We start from the raw sequence: 25800 nt of genomic DNA, 5'->3' as shown, positions 1-25800 counted from the left end.
CAGTTTTGGACACAGCTGACCATGTGCATGGCGCCAGCCCATCAGGAAGATTGTCGTTTTCTGGTGTTGCATAATTTGCATGATGCTATTGTGCTGGGTTTCCCATGGTTACAGGTGCATAATCCGGTATTAGATTGGAAATCTATGTCTGTGACTAGTTGGAGTTGTCAGGGGGTTCATGGTGACGTTCCTTTGATGTCAATTGCCTCCTCCCCCTCTTCTAAAAATCCTGAGTTTTTGTCAGATTTCCAGGATGTATTCGATGAGCCCAAGTCCGGTTCCATTCCACCGCATAGGGACTGTGATTGTGCTATTGACTTGATTCCAGGCTGTAGGTTCCCTAAGGGCCGACTTTTCAACCTGTCTGTGCCAGAACATACCGCCATGCGGAGCTATGTTAAGGAGTCCTTGGAGAAGGGGCATATTCGGCCATCTTCTTCACCATTGGGAGCAGGTTTTTTTTTTGTTGCAAAAAAGATGGCTCCTTGATACCCTGTATTGATTATCCCCTCTTGAATAAGATCATGGTCAAATTCCAATACCCTTTGCCTTTGCTTTCTGATCTGTTTGCTAGGATTAAGGGGGCTAGTTGGTTTACTAAGATTTACCTTCGAGGGGCATATAATCTTGTTCGTATTAAGCAGGGTGACGAATGGAAAACTGCGTTTAATACGCCCGAAGGCCATTTTGAATACCTTGTGATGCCATTCGGACTCTCTAATGCTCCATCTGTGTTTCAGTCCTTCATGCATGATATATTTCGGAATTATCTTGATAAATTCATGATTGTATATTTGGATGATATTTTGATTTTTTCAGATGATTGGGAGTCTCATGTGAAACAAGTCAGGATGGTATTTCAGATCCTTCGTGATAATGCTTTGTTTGTGAAGGGGTCTAAGTGCCTCTTTGGAGTACAGAAGATTTCTTTTTTGGGCTTCATTTTTTCTCCTTCATCTATAGAAATGGACCCGGTTAAGGTTCAGGCCATTCATGATTGGATCCAGCCCACATCCGTGAAGAGCCTTCAGAAATTTTTGGGCTTTGCTAATTTTTATCGCCGTTTCATTGCCAACTTCTCCAGTGTGGTTAAACCCCTGACCGATTTGACGAAGAAAGGCGCTGATGTGACGAATTGGTCCTCTGCGGCTGTTTCTGCCTTTCAGGAGCTTAAACGCCGATTTACTTCTGCCCCTGTGTTGCGTCAGCCGGATGTTTCTCTTCCTTTTCAGGTTGAGGTTGACGCTTCTGAGATTGGGGCAGGGGCCGTTTTGTCTCAGAGGAATTCTGATGGTTCCTTGATGAAACCGTGTGCCTTCTTTTCTCGAACGTTTTCGCCTGCGGAACGCAATTATGATGTCGGCAATCGTGAGTTGTTGGCTATGAAGTGGGCATTTGAGGAGTGGCGACATTGGCTTGAGGGGGCCAAGCACCGTATTGTGGTCTTGACCGATCATAAGAATCTGATTTACCTCGAGTCTGCCAAACGGCTGAATCCTAGACAGGCCCGATGGTCCCTGTTTTTCTCCCATTTTGATTTTGTTGTCTCGTATCTTCTGGGTTCTAAGAATGTTAAGGCTGATGCCCTCTCTAGGAGCTTTTTGCCTGATTCTCCTGGGGTCCTTGAGCCGGTCAGTATTCTGAAGGAAGGGGTGATTCTTTCTGCCATCTCCCCTGATTTACGACAGGTTCTTCAGGAATTTCAGGCTGATAAACCTGACCGCTGTCCAGTGGGGAAATTGTTTGTTCCTGACAGATGGACTAGTAAAGTGATTTCGGAGGTTCATTGTTCTGTGTTAGCTGGTCATCCAGGGATTTTTGGTACCAGAGATTTGGTTGGTAGGTCCTTTTGGTGGCCTTCTTTGTGACGGGATGTGCGTTCTTTTGTGCAGTCCTGTGGGACTTGTGCGCGGGCCAAGCCTTGCTGTTCCCGCGCTAGTGGGTTGCTTTTGCCTTTGCCGGTCCCTGAGAGGCCTTGGACGCATATTTCTATGGATTTTATTTCGGATCTTCCGGTTTCCCAGAGGATGTCAGTTATCTGGGTGGTTTGTGACCGGTTTTCTAAGATGGTTCATTTGGTACCTTTGCCTAAGTTGCCTTCCTCTTCTGATTTGGTTCCGTTGTTTTTTCAGCATGTGGTTCGTTTGCATGGTATTCCGGAGAATATTGTGTCCGACAGAGATTCCCAGTTTGTTTCTAGGTTTTGGCGGGCCTTTTGTGCTAGGCTGGGCATTAATTTGTCTTTTTCTTCCGCATTTCATCCTCAGACAAATGGCCAGACCGAGCGAACTAATCAGACTTTGGAAACTTATTTGAGATGCTTTGTGTCTGCTGATCAGGATGATTGGGTGGCTTTCTTGCCATTGGCCGATTTTGCCCTTAATAATCGGGCTAGTTCGGCTACCTTGGTTTCGCCCTTCTTTTGTAATTTTGGTTTTCATCCTCGTTTTTCTTTGGGGCAAGTTGAGCCTTCTGATTGTCCTGGTGTGGATTCTGTGGTTGACAGGTTGCAGCGGATTTGGGCTCATGTGGTGGACAATTTGGTGTTGTCTCAGGAGGAGGCTCAGCGTTTTGCTAACCGTCGTTGGTGTGTTGGTTCCCGACTTCGGGTTGGGGATTTGGTCTGGTTGTCTTCCCGTCATGTTCCTATGAAGGTTTCTTCCCCTAAGTTTAAGCCTCGGTTTATTGGTCCTTACAGGATTTCTGAGATTATCAATCCGGTGTCTTTTCGTTTGGCCCTTCCGGCCTCTTTTGCCATTCATAATGTTTTCCATAGATCTTTATTGCGGAAATATGTGGTGCCCGTTGTTCCCTCTGTTGATCCTCATGCTCCTGTGTTGGTTGATGGGGAGTTGGAGTATGTGGTTGAGAAAATTTTGGATTCTCGCTTTTCGAGGCGGAATCTTCAGTACCTTGTCAAATGGAAGGGTTATGGCCAGGAGGATAATTCTTGGGTTTTTGCCTCTGATGTCCATGCTGCTGATTTGGTCCGTGCCTTTCATCTGGCTCGTCCTGATCAGCCTGGGGGCTCTGGTGAGGGTTCGGTGACCCCTCTTCAAGGGGGGGGGTACTGTTGTGAATTCTGCTCTTGGGCTCCCTCCGGTGGTTGTTGGTGGGAGTGCAGTTGTCTTGGGGTTGGAATCCAGGGCAGGTGTTTCAGCTGATTGCAGCTCTACTAGGTATTTAGGTGTGCAGGATCCATGATTCCTGGCCAGTTGTCCATTGTTCCTGGAGGGATTGCTTCTCTCTCTGGTTCCTCATGCCCTGCTGCCAATTCAGCTAAGATAAGTGTCTGGTTTTTTGTCTCTGTGCACACATGCTGTGTGCTTTGCAATTCAGTGCAATTCATTGTGTTTTTGTCCAGCTTAGACTTTGTTTGGATTTTTCAGTCATGCTGGATTCTCAGGAGATGCAGATATACTTTCTATGTCTTTAGTTAGATGTAGAATATTTGTATTATCTGCTGTGAATATTTTTAGGATTTTAATACTGACCGCTTAGAATTCTGTCCTATCCTTTTCTATTTAGCTAGAAGTGCCTCTTTTGCTAAATCCTGTTTTTCTGCCTGCGTTTGTCTTTCCTCTTATACTCACAGTCAATATTTGTGGGGGGCTGCCTATCCTTTGGGGTTCTGCTCTGAGGCAAGATAGAATTCCCATTTCCATCTATAGGGGTATTTAGTCCTCCGGCTGTGTCGAGGTGTCTAGGACGTGTTAGGTACATCCCACAGCTACTTCTAGTTACGGTGTCAGTTTAGGGATTGCGGTCAGTACAGGTACCACCTACTCCTGAGAAAGTCTCTCATGCGGCTTCAAGGTCACCGGATCATAACAGACACCGGTGCATAAAAATCGGGCAGAACTCGCATGGTGCGAGTGCTGTGCGATTTTTTTCTCGCACCCATTGACTTGCATTGGCGAGTCTCGTTGGAGAATCGCAGCAATACGCAGCATGCTGCGATTTTTTTCTCAGTCCGATTTCGGCTGAGAAAAAAATCGCAAATGAAAAGACACCTATTGAATTACATTGGTCCGAGTGCAATCCGATTTTTTATCTGATTGCACTCGTCCGTTTTCCTCGCAAGTGGAAATTAGCCCATATAGTAATGATCTCCTCAGAATCTGAGGACATTTTATCTATACATGATCGTGATCACTTGAGTTATTTTCTGGTGAAATTCCCCTGCTGATATAAGTTCTCTAGAGTCAAGACACATAAAAAATGGCATCTGGTGCTTGTTAGCACTCTACTCGAGCCTTTATTGATTGACAGGTCAGTGAATTATATCATTATGACTTACTCTTTGTGGCTTTATTACGTTGAACTACAGAAAAAATACTCTTAAATGTCACATTGAAAAATTCTCTACAAAATGATATGAACAAAAAACAAAACAAAAATAAACCAAGATAATATATTTCCAAGCCTAAAATCCCCTTAAGTTCAGCCTGAGCCTCCCTATGCAGCCTTGAGTCTTTGTGGTTAGGTTTCCAGCAGCTTTTCACCTTATAAAACTGCCATTTTTTCCACTTATTTCCAGAGCTGTTCAAGCTCAGTCAATTGCATATCGACCTTAATTGAAGAGATGTATGACAAAATAAATACCGCACTATTGTCTGACAAGATCCATCTGTGTGTGTGCTTTATGTCACTTACAAAGAGCGGGAGTTAACGGTCAGAACGGGTCAACTGACTCATATATTCTGTAGGAAGTAATGGAAGTTCGTTTTTCTCCTAGAAACCAATACGTGACCGGATAAATTCATACAGAGCTCTGTGCATATAGACTTCTTATATTATATATATATATATATATATATATATATATATATATATACACTCACCGGCCACTTTATTAGGTACACCATGCTAGTAACGGGTTGGACCCCCTTTTGCCTTCAGAACTGCCTCAATTCTTCGTGGCATAGATTCAACAAGGTGCTGGAAGCATTCCTCAGAGATTTTGGTCCATATTGACATGATGGCATCACACAGTTGCCGCAGATTTGTCGGCTGCACATCCCAAAGATGCTCCATACAAGGCAGGATGGATCCATGCTTTCATGTTGTTTACGCCAAATTCTGACCCTACCATCCGAATGTCGCAGCAGAAATCGAGACTCATCAGACCAAGCAACGTTTTTCCAATCTTCTACTGTCCAATTTCGATGAGCTTGTACAAATTGTAGCCTCAGTTTCCTGTTTTTAGCTGAAAGGAGTGGTACCCGGTGTGGTCTTCTGCTGCTGTAGCCCATCTGCCTCAAAGTTCGACGCACTGTGCGTTCAGAGATGCTCTTAGGCCTACCTTGGTTGTAACGGGTGGCGATTTGAGTCACTGTTGCCTTTCTATCAGCTCGAACCAGTCTGCCCATTCTCCTCTGACCTCTGGCATCAACAAGGCATTTCCGCCCACAGAACTGCCGCTCACTGGATTTTTTTTCTTTTTCGGACCATTCTCTGTAAACCCTAGAGATGGTTGTGCGTGAAAATCCCAGTAGATCAGCAGTTTCTGAAATACTCAGACCAGCCCTTCTGGCACCAACAACCATGCCACGTTCAAAGGCACTCAAATCACCTTTCTTCCCCATACTGATGCTCGGTTTGAACTGCAGGAGATTGTCTTGACCATGTCTACATGCCTAAATGCACTGAGTTGCCGCCATGTGATTGGCTGATTAGAAATTAAGTGTTAACAAGAAGTTGGACAGGTGTACCTAATAAAGTGGCCAGTGAGTGTATATATATATATATATATATATATATATATATATATATATATATATAGTGCCTTGAAAAAGTATTTATACCCCTTGAAATTTTCCACATTTTTTCATGGTTTTCTATTTGTTTAAAAAATATAAATCTGAAAATTGTGGCGTTCATTTGTATTCAGTTCCCCCATGCGCCAATATTTTGTAGGACCACTTTTCGCCGTAATTGACAAATGCAAGTCTTTTGAAGTATATCTGTACCAGCTTTGCACATTTAGAGGCTGAGATATAAGGGGCATTGTTTGTCTTTGTGGAGAGTGACACGCCAAGCCTGGCATGTCAGAGTGAGGAGACTTGTATGCTTCTCTGGGAAATTATTATTATTATTATTCATTTTTATAGCGCCATATATTCCATGGCGCTTTAGGCTACTTTCACACTTCCATCTTTTTAGACCCTTCACAATGCGTCGTTTTGGGAAAAAAAACGCATCCTGCAAATTTGCCCGCAGGATGCGTTTTTTTTTCCCATAGACTTGTATTGCCGACGGATCGCGACGTATGGCCATACATCGCGTTCATCATGCACTGGATGCGTCGTGTTTTGGCGGACCGTCGTCACGAAAAAACGTTAAAGGGAACGTTTTTTTGTACGTCGCATCCTGCACTTTGGAGTGCGCATGCCCGGGCGGAGATCTCTAGCTCCTCCCCGGGACTTTAGAATGGGCAGCGGATGCAGTGAAAAACTGCATCCGCTGCCCATGTTGTGCCGAATTTTAACAAGGTCCGTCGGTACGTCGCGCCGACGCTTTTTGACGGCCCCGTACCAACGGAAGTGTGAAAGAAGCCTTACAAGTGAAAAGGGGGCAAATATAGACAAATACAATTAAACATAAGCAAAAAAAACAAGGCACACAGGTACATAAGGAAGGGAGGACCCTGTCCATGAGGGCTCACAGTCTACAGGGGATGGGTATATATGCAAATTGCCTCTTCAGAGAGAAAGAAAAAGAGGAATTGAACTCCAGCGCCACCCATTGAAAGTAGCAATCCTAAAGTGAATAGTGACTCATTAACAAACCTTGCCACATGACTTAGGATAATAGCCAAACCAGAATCTTAATTTTCAAAGTGTTCCGGGGCACTGCCCCTTGTCAGTGCAAAGTATGAGACTTGGCTAGGTTAGAGGCTTAAGACCGGATTTATAAGGGGTATAATTTCTCCTACTTTCTATAGTTTCAGAATGCCGACAACTTGTTTATAGTATCAAAAGATAAGTAAATTATAATGTATTATAATCATTAACATGATACAGAATAACAAGGACCATAAATAATGGTTATACCAGATTAACATGAATTATATAGAACAGAAGGTGTAGATAATCACATCATCTTTAGAGTAAAAAATAAACTTTATTAAGTAAATCATAAAAGAAGTACATACAAAACTAGCCACAAATTGGTACACATACCAGAAGTGGTTAAGTAACTATATAGTATAACTCATTTGGTCTGAAAAAATAGCAGAACTCTAATAATCATATGGGAAATTATATAAGACTAATATTGTGTAAATAATAAAGTGCAAAAGTATTCAGTAACACAATGGTCTATATTCCATATGTAACCCCAATGGAGGCATCATACTGAGAGTAAACAACATCAAAAAGCGTGGGATAGTACATTACCAAAGCTGGGGTGTAGCACCAGGAACCCCATATAACCAAATGAGTTATGCTATATAGTTACATAACCACTTCTGTCATGTGTACCAATTTGTGGCTAGTTTTGTATGTACTTCCTTTATGATTTACTTAATTAAGTTTATTTTTTACTCTAAAGATGATGTGGTTATCTACATCTTCTTTTCTATATGATTCATTTCTATAGGTGGCACTAGAGTCCTCTTCCTCTCTGAAAAGACAATTTGCATATTTAATTTCCCAGAGAAGCATTCGTAGGTATAAGTCTCCTCCCTCTGACATGCCAGGCCTGGCTTTTCACTCTCCAGAAGAAGAAACGCTACCCCTTAGATCCCATAGCCTATCACTTAGCCAAATCAGACCTCATGCTTTACACAGACGAGGGGCAGTACCCCAAACCACCGTGTCTTCAAATTTAGACTCTGGTTTGGCTTTTATCTTAAGTAATATGGTAAGGCTTGTTAAAGGGTCGATATTGACTTTTAGGATTGCTTCTCCTCTTTCTCTCTGAAGAGATAATTTGCACATCTAGAAGCTGAAATGTTTTCCCATCCTTCTTTGCAAACTAGCTCTAGCTCAGAGAGATTGGATGGAGGAATCTGTGAACAGACAGCAATTTTCAAGTGCCACAGATTCTCAATGGGATTTAGGTCTGGACTGTGACTCGGCCATTCAATACATGAAAATGTTTTGTTCTAAATCATTCCATTGTAGCTCTGGCAGTATGTTTAGGGTCATTGCCCTGCTGCTACACCCCAGTCTCAAGACTCCAACAGGTTTTCCCCATGGATCGCCATGTTTTTAGCTCCATCCAGCTCCCCAACAATTCTGACCCTCTTTTATGTCCCCGATGAAGAAAAGCTCCACAGCATGATGCTGCCACCATGTTTGATGGTGAGGATGGTGTTTTCAGGGTGATGTGCAGTGTTAGTTTTCCGCCGCACACAGCATTTTGCATTTAACCCCAAAAGTTCTACTTTGGATTCATCTGACCAGAGCACTTTCTTGCACATGCTAACTTTATCACCTACTGGGCTTTTTGCAAATTGCAAACAAAACTTCTTATGGCTTACTTTAGAAAATTAAACCCCCTGATGAAGACAGCGATATGCCGTTGAAACGCGTTGTGGATTAAAGGTTTTTATTCTCTTCACCACTGGCCCCCTGCGACTTTCATCTGAGCTCTCTGCAGACTGTGTTGCAATTTTTTTTCTTTACTTTAAAAAATGGCTTTCTTTTTGCCACTCTTCCATAAAGGCCAGATTTGTGTAGTTTACAACTAATAGTTTTCTGTGGACAGATTCTCCCACCTAAGCTGTTGATCTCTGCAGTTCCTCCAGAGTGACCAGTGTCTGCTTCTTTAACTAGTGCTCTCCTTGTTTGGTATGTCAGTTTAGGTGGACGGCCATGTCTTGGTAGGTTTGCAGATGTGCCATTCTTCTTCCATTTTTGGATGATAGATTGATCAGTGCTCCATGACGTGTTCAGATCTTGGGTTATTTTTTTATAACTTAACCCTGATTTCCTCTTCAGCACAACTTTATCCTTGACCTGCTCGGTGTGTTCCTTGGTTTTCATGATGCTGTTTGATCTGTAATGTTCTCAAACAAACCTCTAAAGCCTTCACAGAACAGCTGCAGTTATACTGAGAATAAACAACACACTGGTTAGCTTCATTACTAGTTATGTGACTTCTGGTGGCAATTTGTCTCTCAGGATTTTATTTAAGGGTATCAGACTACAGGGGCTGAATATAAATGCAAGTCACAATTTTCAGATTCAGATTTATTAAATAATTATAAAACCATGTATCATTTCCTTAATGCTTTACACATACTTGCTACTTTGTGTTAGTATATCCCATAATATGCCATTAAAATAGATTTAAGTTTGTGGATGTAATTTGAAAAATGTAGAAAAGTTCACGGGATATGAATGCTTTTTCAAGGCACTGCACTTGCAGCAGTACAATAGAGCAGTAATCTGTCATTAAATTCATCAACTTTTAATGATGAAATCGCACTGCTAAAAGTGTCCTGGTCTACACATGAAAGCTAAAAATAATTAGCTGCTCAAAACAAGAAATGTCAGTGTGTGTGTTTTCCAGTGTATAGAACTAGAATATTAATTAATAAGTGAGATTATTTTTAATTTGAAAAATAGATTTCCAGAATCATATTAGAAGAAAAAGTAAATATAATCCTAATTAAGTGTGAGCAATGAAGACAAATTGCGGGCTAATTTTATAGGATTACTTGGTATTCAGTATAAAGTATATGTATTCCCTGTCTGAACATCCACCCTAAGGCAGTTGAGCCCTTCCATAGTCTGAATGCTGCACGTAGAGACTTTACTTCCCATGGTGATCTACCCCAGCAAGACACAGATGTTTTATCCCAGCAGAGCTGGTCCTGCCACATTCTGCGGATGTCGAGTCTCCCAGGGGGGATCATGGTGACCCTGACTGTGCTCAGACACTTGTGTAAATATTTAGCACTGCAGCTCGTGATATGCGGTACTATGAAAAACGGCGTGATGGGTCTGATTGGAATATAGCCAAATGTGCAGCTGGTAGCAGTCTATCTTCAAGAGAGTATACAATCTTTTCCTCGAAATGACTGCTAGTTTGAATGGAATGATGTGTAAAAAAAAAACCAAAACCTAAATTTGTATGTGTGCTCTGGTTATCATTCAAAGCCTATCTTATACAAAACTTTCTAAGAAGCATAGTTGGTTGTTAAAGGGGCTGTTTTGTTTGTCGGGCAAGGTTCACAGCATATTATAGGCCTGTAAAAATAAAAAAGTATACTATAAAAAAGGAAATGCAGCAGTATACTAAGGGCTTGTTCACACGCTGCTTTTGGACACGTTTTGCTCTGCATGATTTTCAATGAACGACAAAAAAAAACACAGGTAAGCTCACACTGGCCAGTAACATCTGATGATTCTCTAATGCCAGAGAATCGGATACTATATGGAAAAGACCCTGGGCTCAAACTCTGCTGCGAGCGTGATCCAAATGTCATCTTACTGTGATCTGATTCTCTCTCATGTGGGAATCAGATCACAGGTTCTGAGAAGATGAAGAACTACATTTCTCCACCTTCTCCATTCTGTGAGTCGGCGTATATTGCACTGCACTTGGCTGACATCCCAGTAGTGGATAACCTCTTTAAAGGTGTTCTCTGGGAAAGCAAAAAAATTAACTAAAAGAAATATCATTAAAAATAATAGCATGTGCAGTAGGACAGGAGCCTGTGAACATGTGCAGTAGGACAGGAGCCTGTGAGCATGGGCAGTAGGACAGGAACCTGTGAACATGTGCATTAGGACAGGAGCCTGTGAGCATGTGCAGTAGGACAGAAGCCTGTGAACATGTGCAGTAGGACAGGAGCCTGTGAGCATGTGCAGTAGGAAGCTCTGCTGCTGTTACCAGGAGATACTTATATTCTTATTAAAAAAAGAGGGCACACAGCAGTGTTAGCAGCCTCTTCTTACCTCTGGTATCTCCAGCATTATTAGTGCAGCACATCTTCCTATATATGTAGAAGGGAAGAGCTTCCTACTGCACATGCTCACTGGAGTATGGTCGTGTGCTCTCAAACCACCTTGGATTTGGATATGGACGGGTGGAAGACTACATTACATATATAAGATGGCCTGTAGGCTTAATTAAGGTCAATACAGCAGCCATGAAGGCCAGGACTGAATAATTTGAATAAACTTTTCATAGGTTGATTTTGACAATTTTAGCAAGAGATGATCTTCGCCGAAAGGTCACATTTTCTGAAATTTAGCTCAGTTTCATAGTTTTGTCCAAAATGCTTCAAAAGATCAAACTATAGAAATTTTTAAAAAACAGCATCAAAACTAGCAACAAAAACACCAAAGTAACAGAAGGAAATTTCGCTATATTGGATGCCAACTTTTAACTGACTTCTCAGAAACTGACCACAGATTCATTTTTTCGGCATGGTAAAACGATGGCAAAATTTATTCAGGGGTGTAAAATAAGCATAGTTGCAAATTTTAGCTACTACTGCTCTACGTAATGATCAACTAATATATGACAACCCCCCCCCCAGAAAATAGACCCTTTTATATGACCTGATAAATATGCCTTTTTAGAACAGCTGCAGAATTTTCACTTTTAGGTATGGAAATTAGCGTAGTCTTTTATCATCAGGTCATCTTAGTCCATGACAATAATGACTCGTGTACTCGTCTGCTCTCACGTCGTGCCGATGGCAAGAATCAGTCATCATTTGTAATATAAGGATTCTCTCGGTCTTTTTATGTCGCCATTAAAGCATCATCTTGTATGTCAGCGTACGTGAGAGAATACGACGCAGGTTTTTCCATTTTATGAAGAATCATTGTGAATATATATATCCCGCCATAAACTGCTCTGTAAATGAACACTGACATCAGAGCCGCTAGAGTTTTATGGCAGAGAAAAGGATGATAATTTAGCAAAAAAAAAATTCACATTCTAAAATAGAAAGAAGAACCCGTTACTAAATGTCTGCAACACTTTTATGGATGTAGTTTTCATGATGCTTAAGAAAAGTCACAAACTTCGTTGCAAATCATATTTGCTCTAAAATTTGCCACTTTTTTTACTGTTCTCACTGATAGTATACATTGGTTTAATTTTCTGGAGTGTGGACAACCTAAGATGTGCCAAATGAGCAAGTTATGGACCTCATTAATAAATTTGCCACATTATACTTTGGTGTAAGACTGAAGTGTAAAACACCAGCCATAGTGAATTTCTACTTAAGGCTGAATACACACATACATGTTTTAAAAAGACAGCACATGGATGTAACATGTAACTATGAGTTGTCCATTGAAACGCAGACCCTATTACTAAAATTGGAGAGTTTGATCTGCACATCTGATGAAGGTCAGACACAATTGTGGTCCATTAAAAAAGTCAGGGATACGAAAAGGCACGCAGATGATAATGTGTCAGTGTATGCAGGGCCGGCTCCAGGTTTTCATGGGCCCTGGGCGAAAGAGTCCCGGTGGGCCCCTTTAACACATACCACAATTCATAATGCACGGATACTGCAGAGAAATATAGGTATAGTACAATGCCAAAGATTTCACTTACTTCTTACATTACATGAGTGATATCTATTGTACATTCTACATTACCTCAGAAACCGGACAGTATAGTCCTCTATACAGAATAATGAGCCCCATATATTGATCCAAACAGAATAATGAGCCCCATATATTGCCCCATACAGTATAATGGCCCCATATAGTGCACCATACAGTATAACTGGCACCACATAGTTCTCTATACAGAATAATGAGCCCCATATTGCTCCAAACAGAATAATGAGCCCAATATTATGCTCCATACAGAATAATGAGCCTCATATAATGCTCCATACAGTATAATGGGCACCACAGAGTGCTCCATACAGAATGAGCCACATATATTGCTCCATATAGAATTGACCCCATATAATGCTCCATACAGTAGATGATCGGCCCCATACAGTATACTGAGTCCCATATATTGCTCCATACAGAATGGGCCCCATATGATGCTCCATACAGAATGGGCCCCATATGATGCTCCATACAGAATGGGCCCCATATAATACTCCTTACAGAATGGGTCCCATATAATGCTCCAAAAATAATTGGCCCCATAAGATGCTCCATGTACAATGGGCCCCATATAATGCTCCATATATAATTGGCCATATAAAATGCTCCATATATAATTAGTCCTATAAGATGCTTCATATATTATTGGCCCCATATACTGCTCCATATGTAATTGGCCCCATATACTGCTCCATATTAAATTGGCCACATAAGATGCTCCCTATAGAATTGGCTTCATAAGATGCTCCCTACATTATTGGCCCCATAAGATGCTCCCTATATTATTGGCCCCATAAGATACTCCATATAGAATTAGCCCCATATAATGCTCCATATATGGTCCCTTTCTGATGGTCCCCATATGTTGCTCCAAATATAAAAAAAAATGAAATACCTCTCGCTGCTTGCTGTTGCTCTGCTCTGGACTCCTCACCGTCGGCGTCTTCCGGCTCTCTGTGCTGCGACTGCTCAGGCAGAGGGTGCGCACTGGTGACGTCATCGCACCCTTTGACCTGAACGTCACAGTCAGAGGATGGAAGATGCTGCAGCGCTGGACCCGGGAGAGGTTAGTATCGCAAGTGCCGGGGCCCGGAGCAGGCGGGGGGTCCACTCGCGAGGGTCGGCACTATAGAGCGCCAGTGTCCCCGATGGCGAGTGGGCCCCCTGCCTGCTCAAGGCCCCAGCACTTGCCCGGTTGCGCCAGGTGCTGACGCCGGCCCTGAGTGTATGGATAGTACACATATGTATTACACTACATGTTTTGCACCCACAAATTTCCTAAATGAATGTGTCGCTATGTCTGTAGAGCACAGGAGTCCCTTCTGATTTTTTCCCTGCATCACAATCCATCAGGTCCTGGGAAAGTACATTGCACAAGGCCTGGATAGTTATGGTACTCACTGTGCAACGAAAATAGCAAAAGGGCCTTTATCCCTTCATCTCATGATCTATTGGGTTCCCAAATTTCAGACTCCCATCATCAATGAAACTTAAACTAATCATTTGCCAATGCCATTTCTTTATAATTCAGAAATACTTCTTTCTTTTTGAAGATTTGTTTCTCATTCATGTTGTTTTCCATCACGTGTACCATGGGTTACCATTTTCCTACTCTGAATGTTGTGCAAAAATTGGTCCATCTGAGCCGCAAAGAAAGTAATGGGAAATAGTACAGCATCAATATGACAATAATAGCCCATAGGAATAAAGATATAATTTAAATCCTTGAAACAATTTAAAACTACATTTTAGATTGAAATTGGAGATTTTTCTGATTTGTGTCAAACACAACCAGGAACGATCTGATTTTTGCAGATTTAATATCTGGGGCTGAACATTGTCATATCTGGTTACTTCACACAAGATCCAAATCGGGAGTACATAAACCATAACTGGAAAATATTTTGTAACTAGTTAAAGGTAACCTGACAGCAGGATTGACACCTATAAACCAATTAAATGATTGCATTTGTCTATTTTCGGTAATTACAGGCAACCCTATTGTTTGCATCAGGTTCACAATTTTTCAAACCTCCTTCTCCTCATATTCTTGTGAATATGATTTGTCCAAGAGACATATGCTATGTGCAGACTAGTCCTGCCCTATCTCCTCACAGCATGCCCCTGGTCCACCCTTACACTGTCCTCCTCAAGCTTTGCATGTGAACGTTGTGACTTGGGGCATGTGCAGCAGATCTCTGCTTTTGAGCACCTGCAGACAAACAGGAAAAATGGTCTCAGTTTCATCCAGAAAACCTGCAGCCTCATTCCCCTGTAGAAGCCAGAAATGGTGAAACATGTCGGGAAGGCAGCTGGTCAATTATTTCAATAAGCAGTAGTCTCTAGTGGCAAACTACAAATATTAATAGTCATCCATGACCACATTATGCAATAATGACATATGAATGAATAATAAGCAAAAAGTCCAGAGGACTTTATATTAGTTGTGGTATTCCCTGGTGGAAACAATAGGCGTGCGCTGATTGTACTAAATCCATTGAGCTAACTGTATCAAATCCGCTGTATGAACACAGGACTTGATTCCCACACAGATAGGGGGTGTTAATCGGCACTAATCGTCCCAAAATGAGGGAGATGTCTCCCATAAGGTTTCCTTAATGGCTCCATAATGGGACCACAAAAATGGAAATCTATTAACAGTCTAGGACAAATGCTTATTCAATGACCACACAGACACTGATTTTAAACGAACACTCTTTAATAAGGAGATGGAAATAAAAGTTATGTTTTAGTCTTATAGAATCTTTAGTTAGGGTCTATTTGCCTCTGGCAATTTGTAAATAATCCTCAATAACCCTATGCTGATTCTTCTGAACAGATGAGGAGTCATCCAGAAAACTCACATATATTTTTTTCAGTTTTTATCCACGTACTATTTGTGTGTCAGTTTTTTATGTCCACATGCTATCTGTGTGTGATCCATTTTCATGCGACTATATTAATACATGTACATGATGACATACAATTTCCTAGGTTGATAATACAAATCTATCCCCAAAAATTGGATGCCACTCGTCATCCGTGTGGGATCCGATTTTTTTTTCTTGCACCCATAGACTGGAATGTGTGAGCTTCATCTGAGACTTGGTAGAAAGTAGTTTATGATGCAATCTTTGCCTCATGGACACATGGAACGAAAAAAAATTGTTCATCTGAACAGCCCTATTGCATATCATGGGTCAGTGTGCTGTCTGATTAAAAATGGGATAGCACACATCCAAATTATACGCTCATCTTCATGAGCCCTGTGTGCCAGAAGCTTATAGTCTCACTGCACATGTCCTAGATGTCTGTCAGATGTGCGCTTATTCTCCAGTAGCGAAGGCACAATGCAGATATCCTACCAGGTGCACACTTCCTCCGGATGATAGACTTTCAAACCATGCAAATTGTGACCACAAGCCTTTGGCACAAAGGCAGAGATCCACTCCACATGCCCCAAATTGCAATTTTCACAAGCAGCCGTGGGATTCAAAGCTCCGGGAGGACAGTCTGAGGGTGGGTCAGGGATCTCAGTGGGCATGCTATGGGCAGGTGGTGCAGGACTGGTCCACATATAGCAGGTGCTTAGTCCTATTCACAAGAACATGTAGAGAACAATTATTGAAATGGTGAGAAACACGATATACTGTGAACTTGCCCCAAACATTGAGGTTGCCTGTAATAACGATTAAAAGACAAATGCAGCCATGTTATCAGTTTATAGGTGTCGATCCTGCTGTCTGGTTCACTTTCAGTCTTGTTCAAAGGTGTGCTTAAAGGGTTATGGGCAGCTAAATTTCTCTTAAACCAAATAAAAAATTCACCTCTAAATCTATATTCATGTTATTTACATGTACTATTACTAATTACTTACTCACTGCAGGCTATTTGCTCATTTTGTTTTCTAAATCTGTATCCATAAACCATGGGCAATGAAGAAAGGATTATGGGTGGCCTCTGTGGCATCCCCACCCCCACTGTAGAAGGGCTCGTGCACATGACCGTAATAATCGGACAAGTGATTTCCGTCGTTTTGGTGAATAGCACTCATCCTCATGTTATTCAATGAGGCAGCACTCATGCCCAATTTTTTTCTCAGACTTTCTCCAATCTGGGGAAAAAAAATCGTAGCGTGCCTAAGTTGCCTCCAAGAATCAGATGGCACTCAACCACTTGTGCCTATGGGTCCATGGAAAACAGGGAATGCTATCACAGTATGGTCCGATTTTCACGGACACACTGCATGTAGAGAATGGAGAAACTTTTTCTTTCTCCACATTTGAGAAAATTGGATTAAACTCTGATCAGAGTGTGATTAGCATAATTGGATCGATTTTCTTGGATGATAGAAAGTCAGTTGTTTGACCCCGGCCTATCTGCAACTGCTGAGACCTGTGACGGATGATGCCCAGGACTGCGCTTGGTGTCAGTCAAACTGAATATGGGTGGGTCAGAAGTGTGTTGGACAACAGAGCCACCATGACAGTGTTCTCGATGTCAGATCTTGTGACCAGAGGAACCCAGACAAAATTGCAATCCCACTAGCATTAACTGGCACGTGTCTTACCTTGTTCTCCTGTTAGCAGGCTTCGGCCTGTCATTTATATTCTAGCCTATATATTGGACAGAGACTGTAAACTGAAATACAATAGTCTGTTAATGTTAACTTCTGGGAGACAAAATTAGGTCAACCTGGGTCTATACAAATTCCCCTAGTTTCCCTATCCATTGTACAGATTGCTTCTGGGAATAATTACTATCATTCTGCTAATAACCGTAACCTTCGCAATTTGTATTTATACATTTCCTGAATATTATGTAGAGAATCTCCAGAGCTGCACTCCTGATGAAAAATAAGGATCTTCTTGTGGGAAAATATTAGCATTACACATTATTTCCAGTCTATTCCCTCCCCAAGGATAATAAAATGCATACAAAGAATATGACTCTTGCCCCAGTTACCATGAAAACCATTTAGATCGGCCATAAAATGATGACTTGTTTACATCAATCCCATTCCTGTTCTTAAAGTCTGTCATTTTTGCATGGAAGCTTCAGCGGTATGGTATCAATCTGTAATAAGCAGGCTTAAAATGTAACACAGATTTGCCGTAGGATATGTGTCCCTATAACCTGAGCACAAAAGGAATAACCAGCAGTGTTTGTACAGTCGGTCTGTCTGGTGTTCCAGAGCTGATTTTATAATTAGAATTATATCATTAGCATATTCTGGGATTTTAATAAAACTTAAGGTAAATCCACTACATTATTAAACTTAGTTATCACAGTGCATAATTGCACCTATCATTCAACGGGTTGTTCAGTACATTTATATTCCTATCCTTAAGATAGTACATCAATATCAGATTGGTGGCGGTGCAACATCTGGCAACCCCACCAGCCAGTAGCAGCCGGATGTGATCAGTTGCGGAACTTCACTGTAATCAAATGCATAGTGTCCATGATCAGATATTGCCCCTTTAGTCCAAATTTGAATGACTAGAGTAACAATTCTGGAAAAGCACATGTAGGCAGTGGCACGTGCCACTGATAAGATGCTCCAAAGTCATTACATGGGTTTTCTGGGACTTTTGTTTTTTTTTGTTATGGAGCTATGAACTTAAAGGCAGGTAGTTGTTATAGAGGATATTCAAGACTTTAAAAAATATATGCCTAAGCACTAACAGGCATGTAGTTGCTAACAGAGGCAACTACCTGACTGTTGTACCCTGCGCCGGTCAGTGACCGCTCCTGCCAGAGATTCAGCTGCTCCCTGTCAACAAAGCTGCAGTTTCTCTTTCTCTTGATAGCCGACTTCCCCCAATTAGCCAGCGGAGAGCCATTTGTCAATCAGCATGACACCAGTGTTACTGCCCTGTCAACAGGAAAAGAAATTGCTGCTCTATTGACGTGATGTCAGCTGTAGTCTGTGACCGCTTTGTGCTGGCTGAGAACGGCACTGGGCACAACAGGCAGATAGGTAGCAACTACTTGCTTGTTAATGCTTAGACACACTTTTTTTTTTAATTCTCGGATATCTCTTTTAACTACCTGTCTGTTCTGCCTGACGCCAATCTCTGACAGTTCAGTGTAGTCACGGAACGCTCCTAGCAGTGATGCCACATCGACAGATCAGCTTCTTCTTTTCTCCTCTGCTTTGTTGATGGGGAATCTCTGCCAATGTCATGCTGATTGACAACCAGCTCACCACAGTTAGTCATCTAAGAGCTGGCTGTTGATCAGCATGACGTTAGCAGGGATGATCAGTTGACAGAGCAGACGAGAAGAGAAAAGCTGCTGTGTTGACGTGTTCAAATGAAGCAGCAGAATCACTGGCAGGAGGGGTCCATTGAGAACATGCTGATCTTTGCATGATTTGCGCCAGACAGAACAGGTAGTTAGTTAGCAACTACCTGCCTATAAGTTCTTAGCCCTATAAAAAAAAATGTATAACCCCTTAAGTGTTGTTCACCTCTTACTGAATTCAGTGCATCTTATTTCTGCACACTCCCTTTCAAGACTGATGTACAAAATGCCAGTCTTAATGAATTGGGGATGGGACTGTTGGCTAAAATGCTCATTTTAAAAAGCAAGATAAGACAGCCATTCTCACAAGTAAGTACACCAGCCTAATCAGGTCTTGTATTGTTTGATATGGTGACAAATTTGCTTTAAAGCTATATTGCTTCTTCTTAGTTCCTGGTCTTGAAGACAAGGTGCACAGTACTTGATCTGATGTGGAAATACAAATATATGAATGTTACACCTAAAAATCTATGAAAATATACTTTTAGGACACATTTCTAAACATTTTATTAATTATTTTCACAGGTTAACATTGACCACTTCACCAAAGCTGTGACCATGAAGAATCTGGTGGAACCATCATCCACAAGCTTTGACCTGGCCCAGAAGAAGATCTTTGCGCTAATGGAGAATGACTCACTGCCCAGATTCATCCGCTCAGAGATCTATCAGGAGTTAGTGAAGTAGCAGTGTATCAGAGCTGTGCAGTGCACTCCTGGCATACCTTGGGCTTCACCCTCCGGTTTGCTGGTCCATTGTTTCTGCTGTTGCTTTTTGTAATGGGCCCTTTCAATTTGACTGTTGTTGCCAATCTGTCCTTTGTTTTACAGTCTGTAGACCTTCCGCACATCTTCTGCAAGTTAGAAATAGTACAAAAATTTGATCAAAATGTTTTCCCATGTAATTCATTTAATACCTTTTGAACGATGTGAGTAGTTGTAGAAAAACATCTCTAGATGAAGGCAGGTTAGCAACATATAAGATTATTGGTCTGTTGCCCACATGTCCCAAGTGAATTTGAGAGCAAAGTTTACACAAAGTTGGTAAAAAAAAAAGCCATATTGTAATACATCCAGAGGAAGGGTTATTTTTAGGCAGAGCAGTACCTTATATGTACCATCCGACTAAAAATAATCACAAAACAACTATTGGATTAGAGCCAAGGCTAATGCTACTCATCAAGAAGTTGACCAGCATAGGAGACAAAGTGTTCCCGATGAATGCCCTCTTCATGCTGATCATGATTCATGGTGTCTACACTCTAAAGACAACTCAAAGAGCTTCTGTGTAGACCTTTAGTAAAGCAGGAGGAAATTAATTTCTGACGGCAGCTGGATGCCATTAAAAGTAACCTTATTTAATATAAAGTAGGCACATTTCTTACTAATTTATGACCATGCGGAACACTTCAATTTTCCAAACACTAAAATGCACAGTAATGAAACCTTATAATATTCCATTAATTAAAATAGAACTGTTAATTTAGCATTTTCCAAAAAGCACATTTACAATACATGTAAACACATGTACACGTTCTAGTGGCCTGCAGAGACCGTCACAGTAAGTTATTTTCCGAAGGCAATACTTACCCAAATAGGGCCTGTAAGATAGGATTCCAAGCCCCAGGATAAGTATTTGTGAAGGAGACATGTCGTAAGGTTTCGGGAATGGGGTGAAAAGCTTACAGAGAGGTGTGATAGGAAATGGGTAGTTTCAAAAGTACAGGATGACCTAAATTATATCATATGGAGATGAGGCATAGTGGTTTTTGGACTTTTTGGGATAAAGGGGCCTTATGTGATAAGGTGGTTCTGAAAGTTCCAGGGAATGTAAATGGGGCTAGATGGATGACTACTCCAGGCGGGTCAGTATACATTTTAAAATCTGGGACAAAAAAATACTAATTTGCTTAGAGGATACTTTTTAACTTTTTCTTTAGAAGGAAATCATATTTAGAGGATGCAATTTACTCTTGTATTTAGCAACTATTTTTTTCTCTCATAAGTAAAAAGTACATAGCAATTTGACCTCAAAGCCCTGAGTGTAAGCAGAACATATCCCTAAGTTGTGAATATAAAGAAATAGGCCTTTATGGATAAGATAAAGACATGAAAAACCTAACACAAAATTAACCACTTCTTTCCCTACAGTAAAGAGGCGTAAGACCAATAACCTGAGACAATGAGGACATTTTCCGATAGGCAGCCATATCTTTGTGCTGCCGGGAATATTGTGATTGGTCAGAGGGGCCCACTCCATACATAGTGTCATCTCCTGAATCACGGAACACAAATGTACTATGTCCTGTCAAGTGTTAAACCTGGGTAGGTTTACACAGAGAACAGCTTGTACATGAGGGATCCTTTCTGTAAGGCAGGCACATGGGCTGAATAATTGTTTAACACAGTACTTTATATGGAAACTATGGAAATACCACTCAGATTGTCGTCTTATAGAGATGGAAAAAAGTAACTGCATACATTCCCTTTAGATGTTGTAAGAGTTCTCTGCTAGGACCAGATCAGTATGTGGAGGTGCATTGTTTGTCTTTGATTTATGAGTTTTTGTTAAATAAAATTGATACAATTTCTGTTACATAATGGCAATCATTAATTTTTGTCACATAAGAATATCAAACACTTGGCGCCACTAGTTCTTAGTGATTGGATTGGCTGCATTAAAGTAAATGTTGGTCCTGGCTAAAAATGGCTGTCTACATTTCTTATAGTCAACAACTGTTGATGAGAGATTGTTAGCAGGATTTATCCCCTTATCCCATTTCTGCCAACATTTATGACCTTAAAGGGAATCTGTTAGCACAAAAAGACTATTCAAACCAAGCAAAACAGTCGATGACATGAGTCACATGCCTAAAAAATTCCGTACTCCTTCCCATCTCCCTTTTTTCCAACTATCTTTGACCTCCCCTTGCTCCTTTAAAGCCAGAGATGTGAACCAAGGCAGAGGGAGATGAGAGGGATGCAAAACAAGTGGTTGGGAAAGTACCGTACATGCCAAAGGTGTACCTAGTTCCTGTGCTTTTTTTGAGCAGTCATTTTGTAGTGCCACATAACCTATAATTTTTTGGTCTTTTGAGTTACATGTAAATGAAGGTTCAAGTGTCTTGTGGATGTATCCAGACTAAGTGTAACTAAGTGTCCTGGTAAACTCTAATAAACCCATCTCTAGGCTGTTGATTGACATAGAGCTGAGAACCAGAGTGTGTGCATGCGCCAATCCAAATCAAGACTGGCACATGCAGAAACCAAAATGATTTAAACTTCCCTCACAAGGGCAAAAACATTGCATGTGCACCGGTTTTCATCTCTACCACTCAAGCAGCCTGTGGATGGCATTGTAGTGATCTCCTGCATCAATCAAATTAGCATTGTACCTTTGCTGAATTTAGTTCACTTCTTACTTATGGGACTCTTGCAGTCTCAGTTCTGGTGCCAAATTGTATTTGGTGTACAAAAAAAAATCCCACATCCGCAATTCACAGAATTTTTTTTTTATTGTAGGGAACTGTCCAATCAGACAGCAGGAAGCACGAAGTTTGCATAAAACATATTGAAGGACTAGCAAAACTAGAGAGAACATATTCATAAAGCCAAGATGTGAAGGGATTTAGGGAATCTGTAACAATTTCAAATCCAACAGCACAAAATAAATAGATGCAAACTAACAAGTAGAACATGAAATCATCATAGTTTAATGAGTGTATACAAACTAACAAAGCCTAGAACGTTTATGTCGTTCGCGTCTTACTTAGGCTTCTTTTACACATACCGTGTTTTTTGCGGTCTGTTATTGCGGGTCTTTTTTGTGGGCCATATTTCCGCAATTTTCAAGGTCTGCCATAATATCGGACCACAAAAAACTTGCGGATCGCCGTTTTCCAGGTTCCCAATACTATAGCAAAAGTATTGGGAGAAAAAAAACGGCAGTCCGCAAAACCGGATGCGACAGCGCACCGCAAAAACAAACTTCCGTTGATTTTCACTGGGGCTCATGTCCGAAAGCCGTGAAATATATCGAGCACACTCGAAATTTTTTCACGCCCGTAAATACGGCCCTCACGGCCTTACGGCATACGGCGCTCCTATGAATTTTTGCTGCCTGTTTTTGCAGCCCCATAGAAATGCATTGGGGCTGCAAAAACGGGCTGAATAAACACAGCAAGTGTAACACCAGCCTTACCCAAAAGTTCATAGTCCAATAAATGAAATGACCATTGGAGCTGATTTCTAATATAGAGCGGGACACCTTGGCAATAACAGAACATATAACCAATATGTTAATGCTTTTGCTTGGAATCATTTTATGGGACTTCTGCACAGCTCAATGACCTGCAAATTGAGACAGTGCGCTTCTATCTGGTTTATTTTTTGCAATATGTTACATGCTGTATTCTTGCTTTGTGGGAGAACTGGCAATTTAATGTTTCGTGCAAGTTGTCATAGATATCAGATAAATGACTATCCAGGTTCCTGTACCAAACCAAAAAAAAATACAAAAAAATTGAGTAAAGTACTTTTTATTGGATGACCTTGTATTATTTGCCCAGTAGACTATCACACTGCAGGAGAAGCCTAGAAATAAGAGATTTATGATGGCTGATCTATGGAAATGACTGAGCTCTATATAGATAGGATTACTCTCATGTCAGCCAACATGAGACACCTGTCCATTCAGCCATTGGGGTAAAATGATTACTATCCATTGCATTGAATGCAAGACAAGAGCCGGTGATTTACCGATCACCAGTGTATTGGTAGGCGACTTACTAAGTAGGGTGTAGAGCTATGGAAGATGGGCACTTGCCCTCCAAGGACCTAATGGTAACCAGTTGGGTTCCTTTTCACATTTGGTTCACTAATCCCATGCTTAAAAAGGTAGGATGGATGGTTAAACTCAGCGTAATAACCTTTGTCATTGATGTGGATGCTAAAATGCTTTTCTATGATTTTTCAGCCATTAAAAAAGGTCATCCATAGGATAGATTAGAAATATAACATCCTCTTATGAAGACTGTATGCTGACATTTATAGTGTCTCACTGCTTTTCCGCACCAAAAACACAAATGAAGCAACATTGTAATCTGCTCCATTTCCTACTGTCTGCACATTTGTCAACTGTCCTGGATTTCATGGAACTTCTGGGGTGAAAATAAGTGGGATTTATGTAAACACCACCTAAAATATCCCCTGAAATGTTGACAACTACGTTATCTGTAGGTTGGAAAGCAGAGGAAGCAGAGCAGCACAATAAGACTACACACTGGGTTTGTTTGTGGTCTGTAACCATAGAGAGATACGTAGGTTTGCCTTGGTGCTGGATACACAAAATGGTGGGATATTTTACATGTGCCCTTTCATTTCTTTGGATGCTATATGTTGCTTTAGTAAATATGAAGGATCATAGACTATTAAAGGGGTATTTCCATATTGCTTCCATCTTAAAGATTCTTAGAGTGCGACTTCTGGGCTCTCCACTGGTCCTGAGCATGAAGCCTCTTCAGCAATACTTCTGCATTGCTTCGCCCTCAGAGGTTTGCACAGCCACCCATTGCAGAGTGGCTCCATTCAGGACCCTCCATAGCATTGTGCAGCGAAAAACTGTGACTGGGAAGCAGCGCTGTTGCCCCTTTATTCTCCTAGAAGTCAAACCTCAGCAAATTCACATCCTAGCAGTCTGCCATCACTTTTTAAGGCCTCGTTCACACGTATGTGAAAACATGATACCGGCGTCATCAATGTTTTGCATCAGTGCGTCATCATTTTTACCATCAAGATTCTTCTAGTTTGCTATGTTAAATGTGGATGGCACACAGTTGGCACACAGATGCAATCTGTGTGATGTACGCATTTTTTACAGACCAACAGACTTATATTGGCCCTTTTATCCATACTGACAGAAAAAAATGGGCATATCTCCATGTGTTTTGTAAGAACACATGGTCCGTGAAAAACACTGACATGTGATGAGCACCATAGATTATAATGGGTAGAGCTGTATCTGGGAAAAAAACTGATACAACACGTACGTGCTACACAGACGTCTGAATGAGGCCTGAGATGGAATTACCCCTTTAACATTATTCCTACAAAAAATACCTTACCTGTGGGAATATTAAGTAGGAGGACACAGATTTTATTTCTACTGGTACAGGGACTTACAGAAAGATAGCAATGGAGCAGATATGTTGTCTCCTACATAATATATCAAAGCCGCTCTGTCGCTTTGCTTAACCCTGTCACACATGTCACACACACACACACACATATATATATATATATATATATATATATATATATATATATATATATATATATATGTATACACAGGGTGGGCAATTTATATGGATACTCCTGGGTGGGCCATGTATATGGATACACCTAAATAAAATGGGAATGGTTAGTGATATCAACTTTCTGCCTGTGGCACTTAGTATATGGGAGGGCTAAAGCATTTGAAGATGGGTGGTGACCATGGCAGCCATTTTGGAGTCGGCCATTTTGGATCCAACTTTATAAATGGGCCATTCAGGTGTATCCATATAAATGGCCCACCCTGTGTGTATATATATATATATATATATATATATATATATATATATATATATATATATATAAATAGGTGCACTTGAATGAAGATAATGATGAGCTTTTAAGCTTTCCTATAAGGATTCTATTGATTGGACTACCAGGACTGACAGAGACGATGGCCTCTGATAATATGTCTAGACGAGACCTCTAGCTGCACATCAGTATGGAGAATAAATGATATCAATGCTAAAAAAAAATGCAGAAAATGTCATACAGCTGGGCATTATGTCGCCTACTACAAGGGCATTTCGTTGTCATCCATATTTAGCAAATATCTAAAATACTGGAGAAGGCAATTTTAAATATGTCTTATAATTTTGAAATGACACTATTAATGG

At 41.0% G+C, this 25800-nt stretch overlaps 1 protein-coding gene across 1 annotated transcript in view; it reads left to right on the top strand.

Moving 5' to 3' along the window:
- The window catches only part of RGS5 (regulator of G protein signaling 5), a 122143-nt gene extending 99316 nt beyond the window's left edge, over positions 1–22827 (top strand). The window contains exon 5 of the mRNA XM_077278501.1: positions 19380–22827. Coding sequence (XP_077134616.1) covers positions 19380–19541 — 162 coding nt within the window. The 3' untranslated portion in view covers positions 19542–22827. The remainder of the gene's footprint in view (positions 1–19379) is intronic.
- Positions 22828–25800: the final 2973 nt, after the last annotated feature.

Source organism: Ranitomeya variabilis, chromosome 8 (assembly GCF_051348905.1).
Source record: "Ranitomeya variabilis isolate aRanVar5 chromosome 8, aRanVar5.hap1, whole genome shotgun sequence".
Classification (NCBI taxonomy): Eukaryota; Metazoa; Chordata; class Amphibia; order Anura; family Dendrobatidae; genus Ranitomeya; species Ranitomeya variabilis.
The sequence above is the reverse complement of the archived record's forward strand: the minus strand, read 5'-3'. Positions and strand labels throughout refer to the sequence as shown.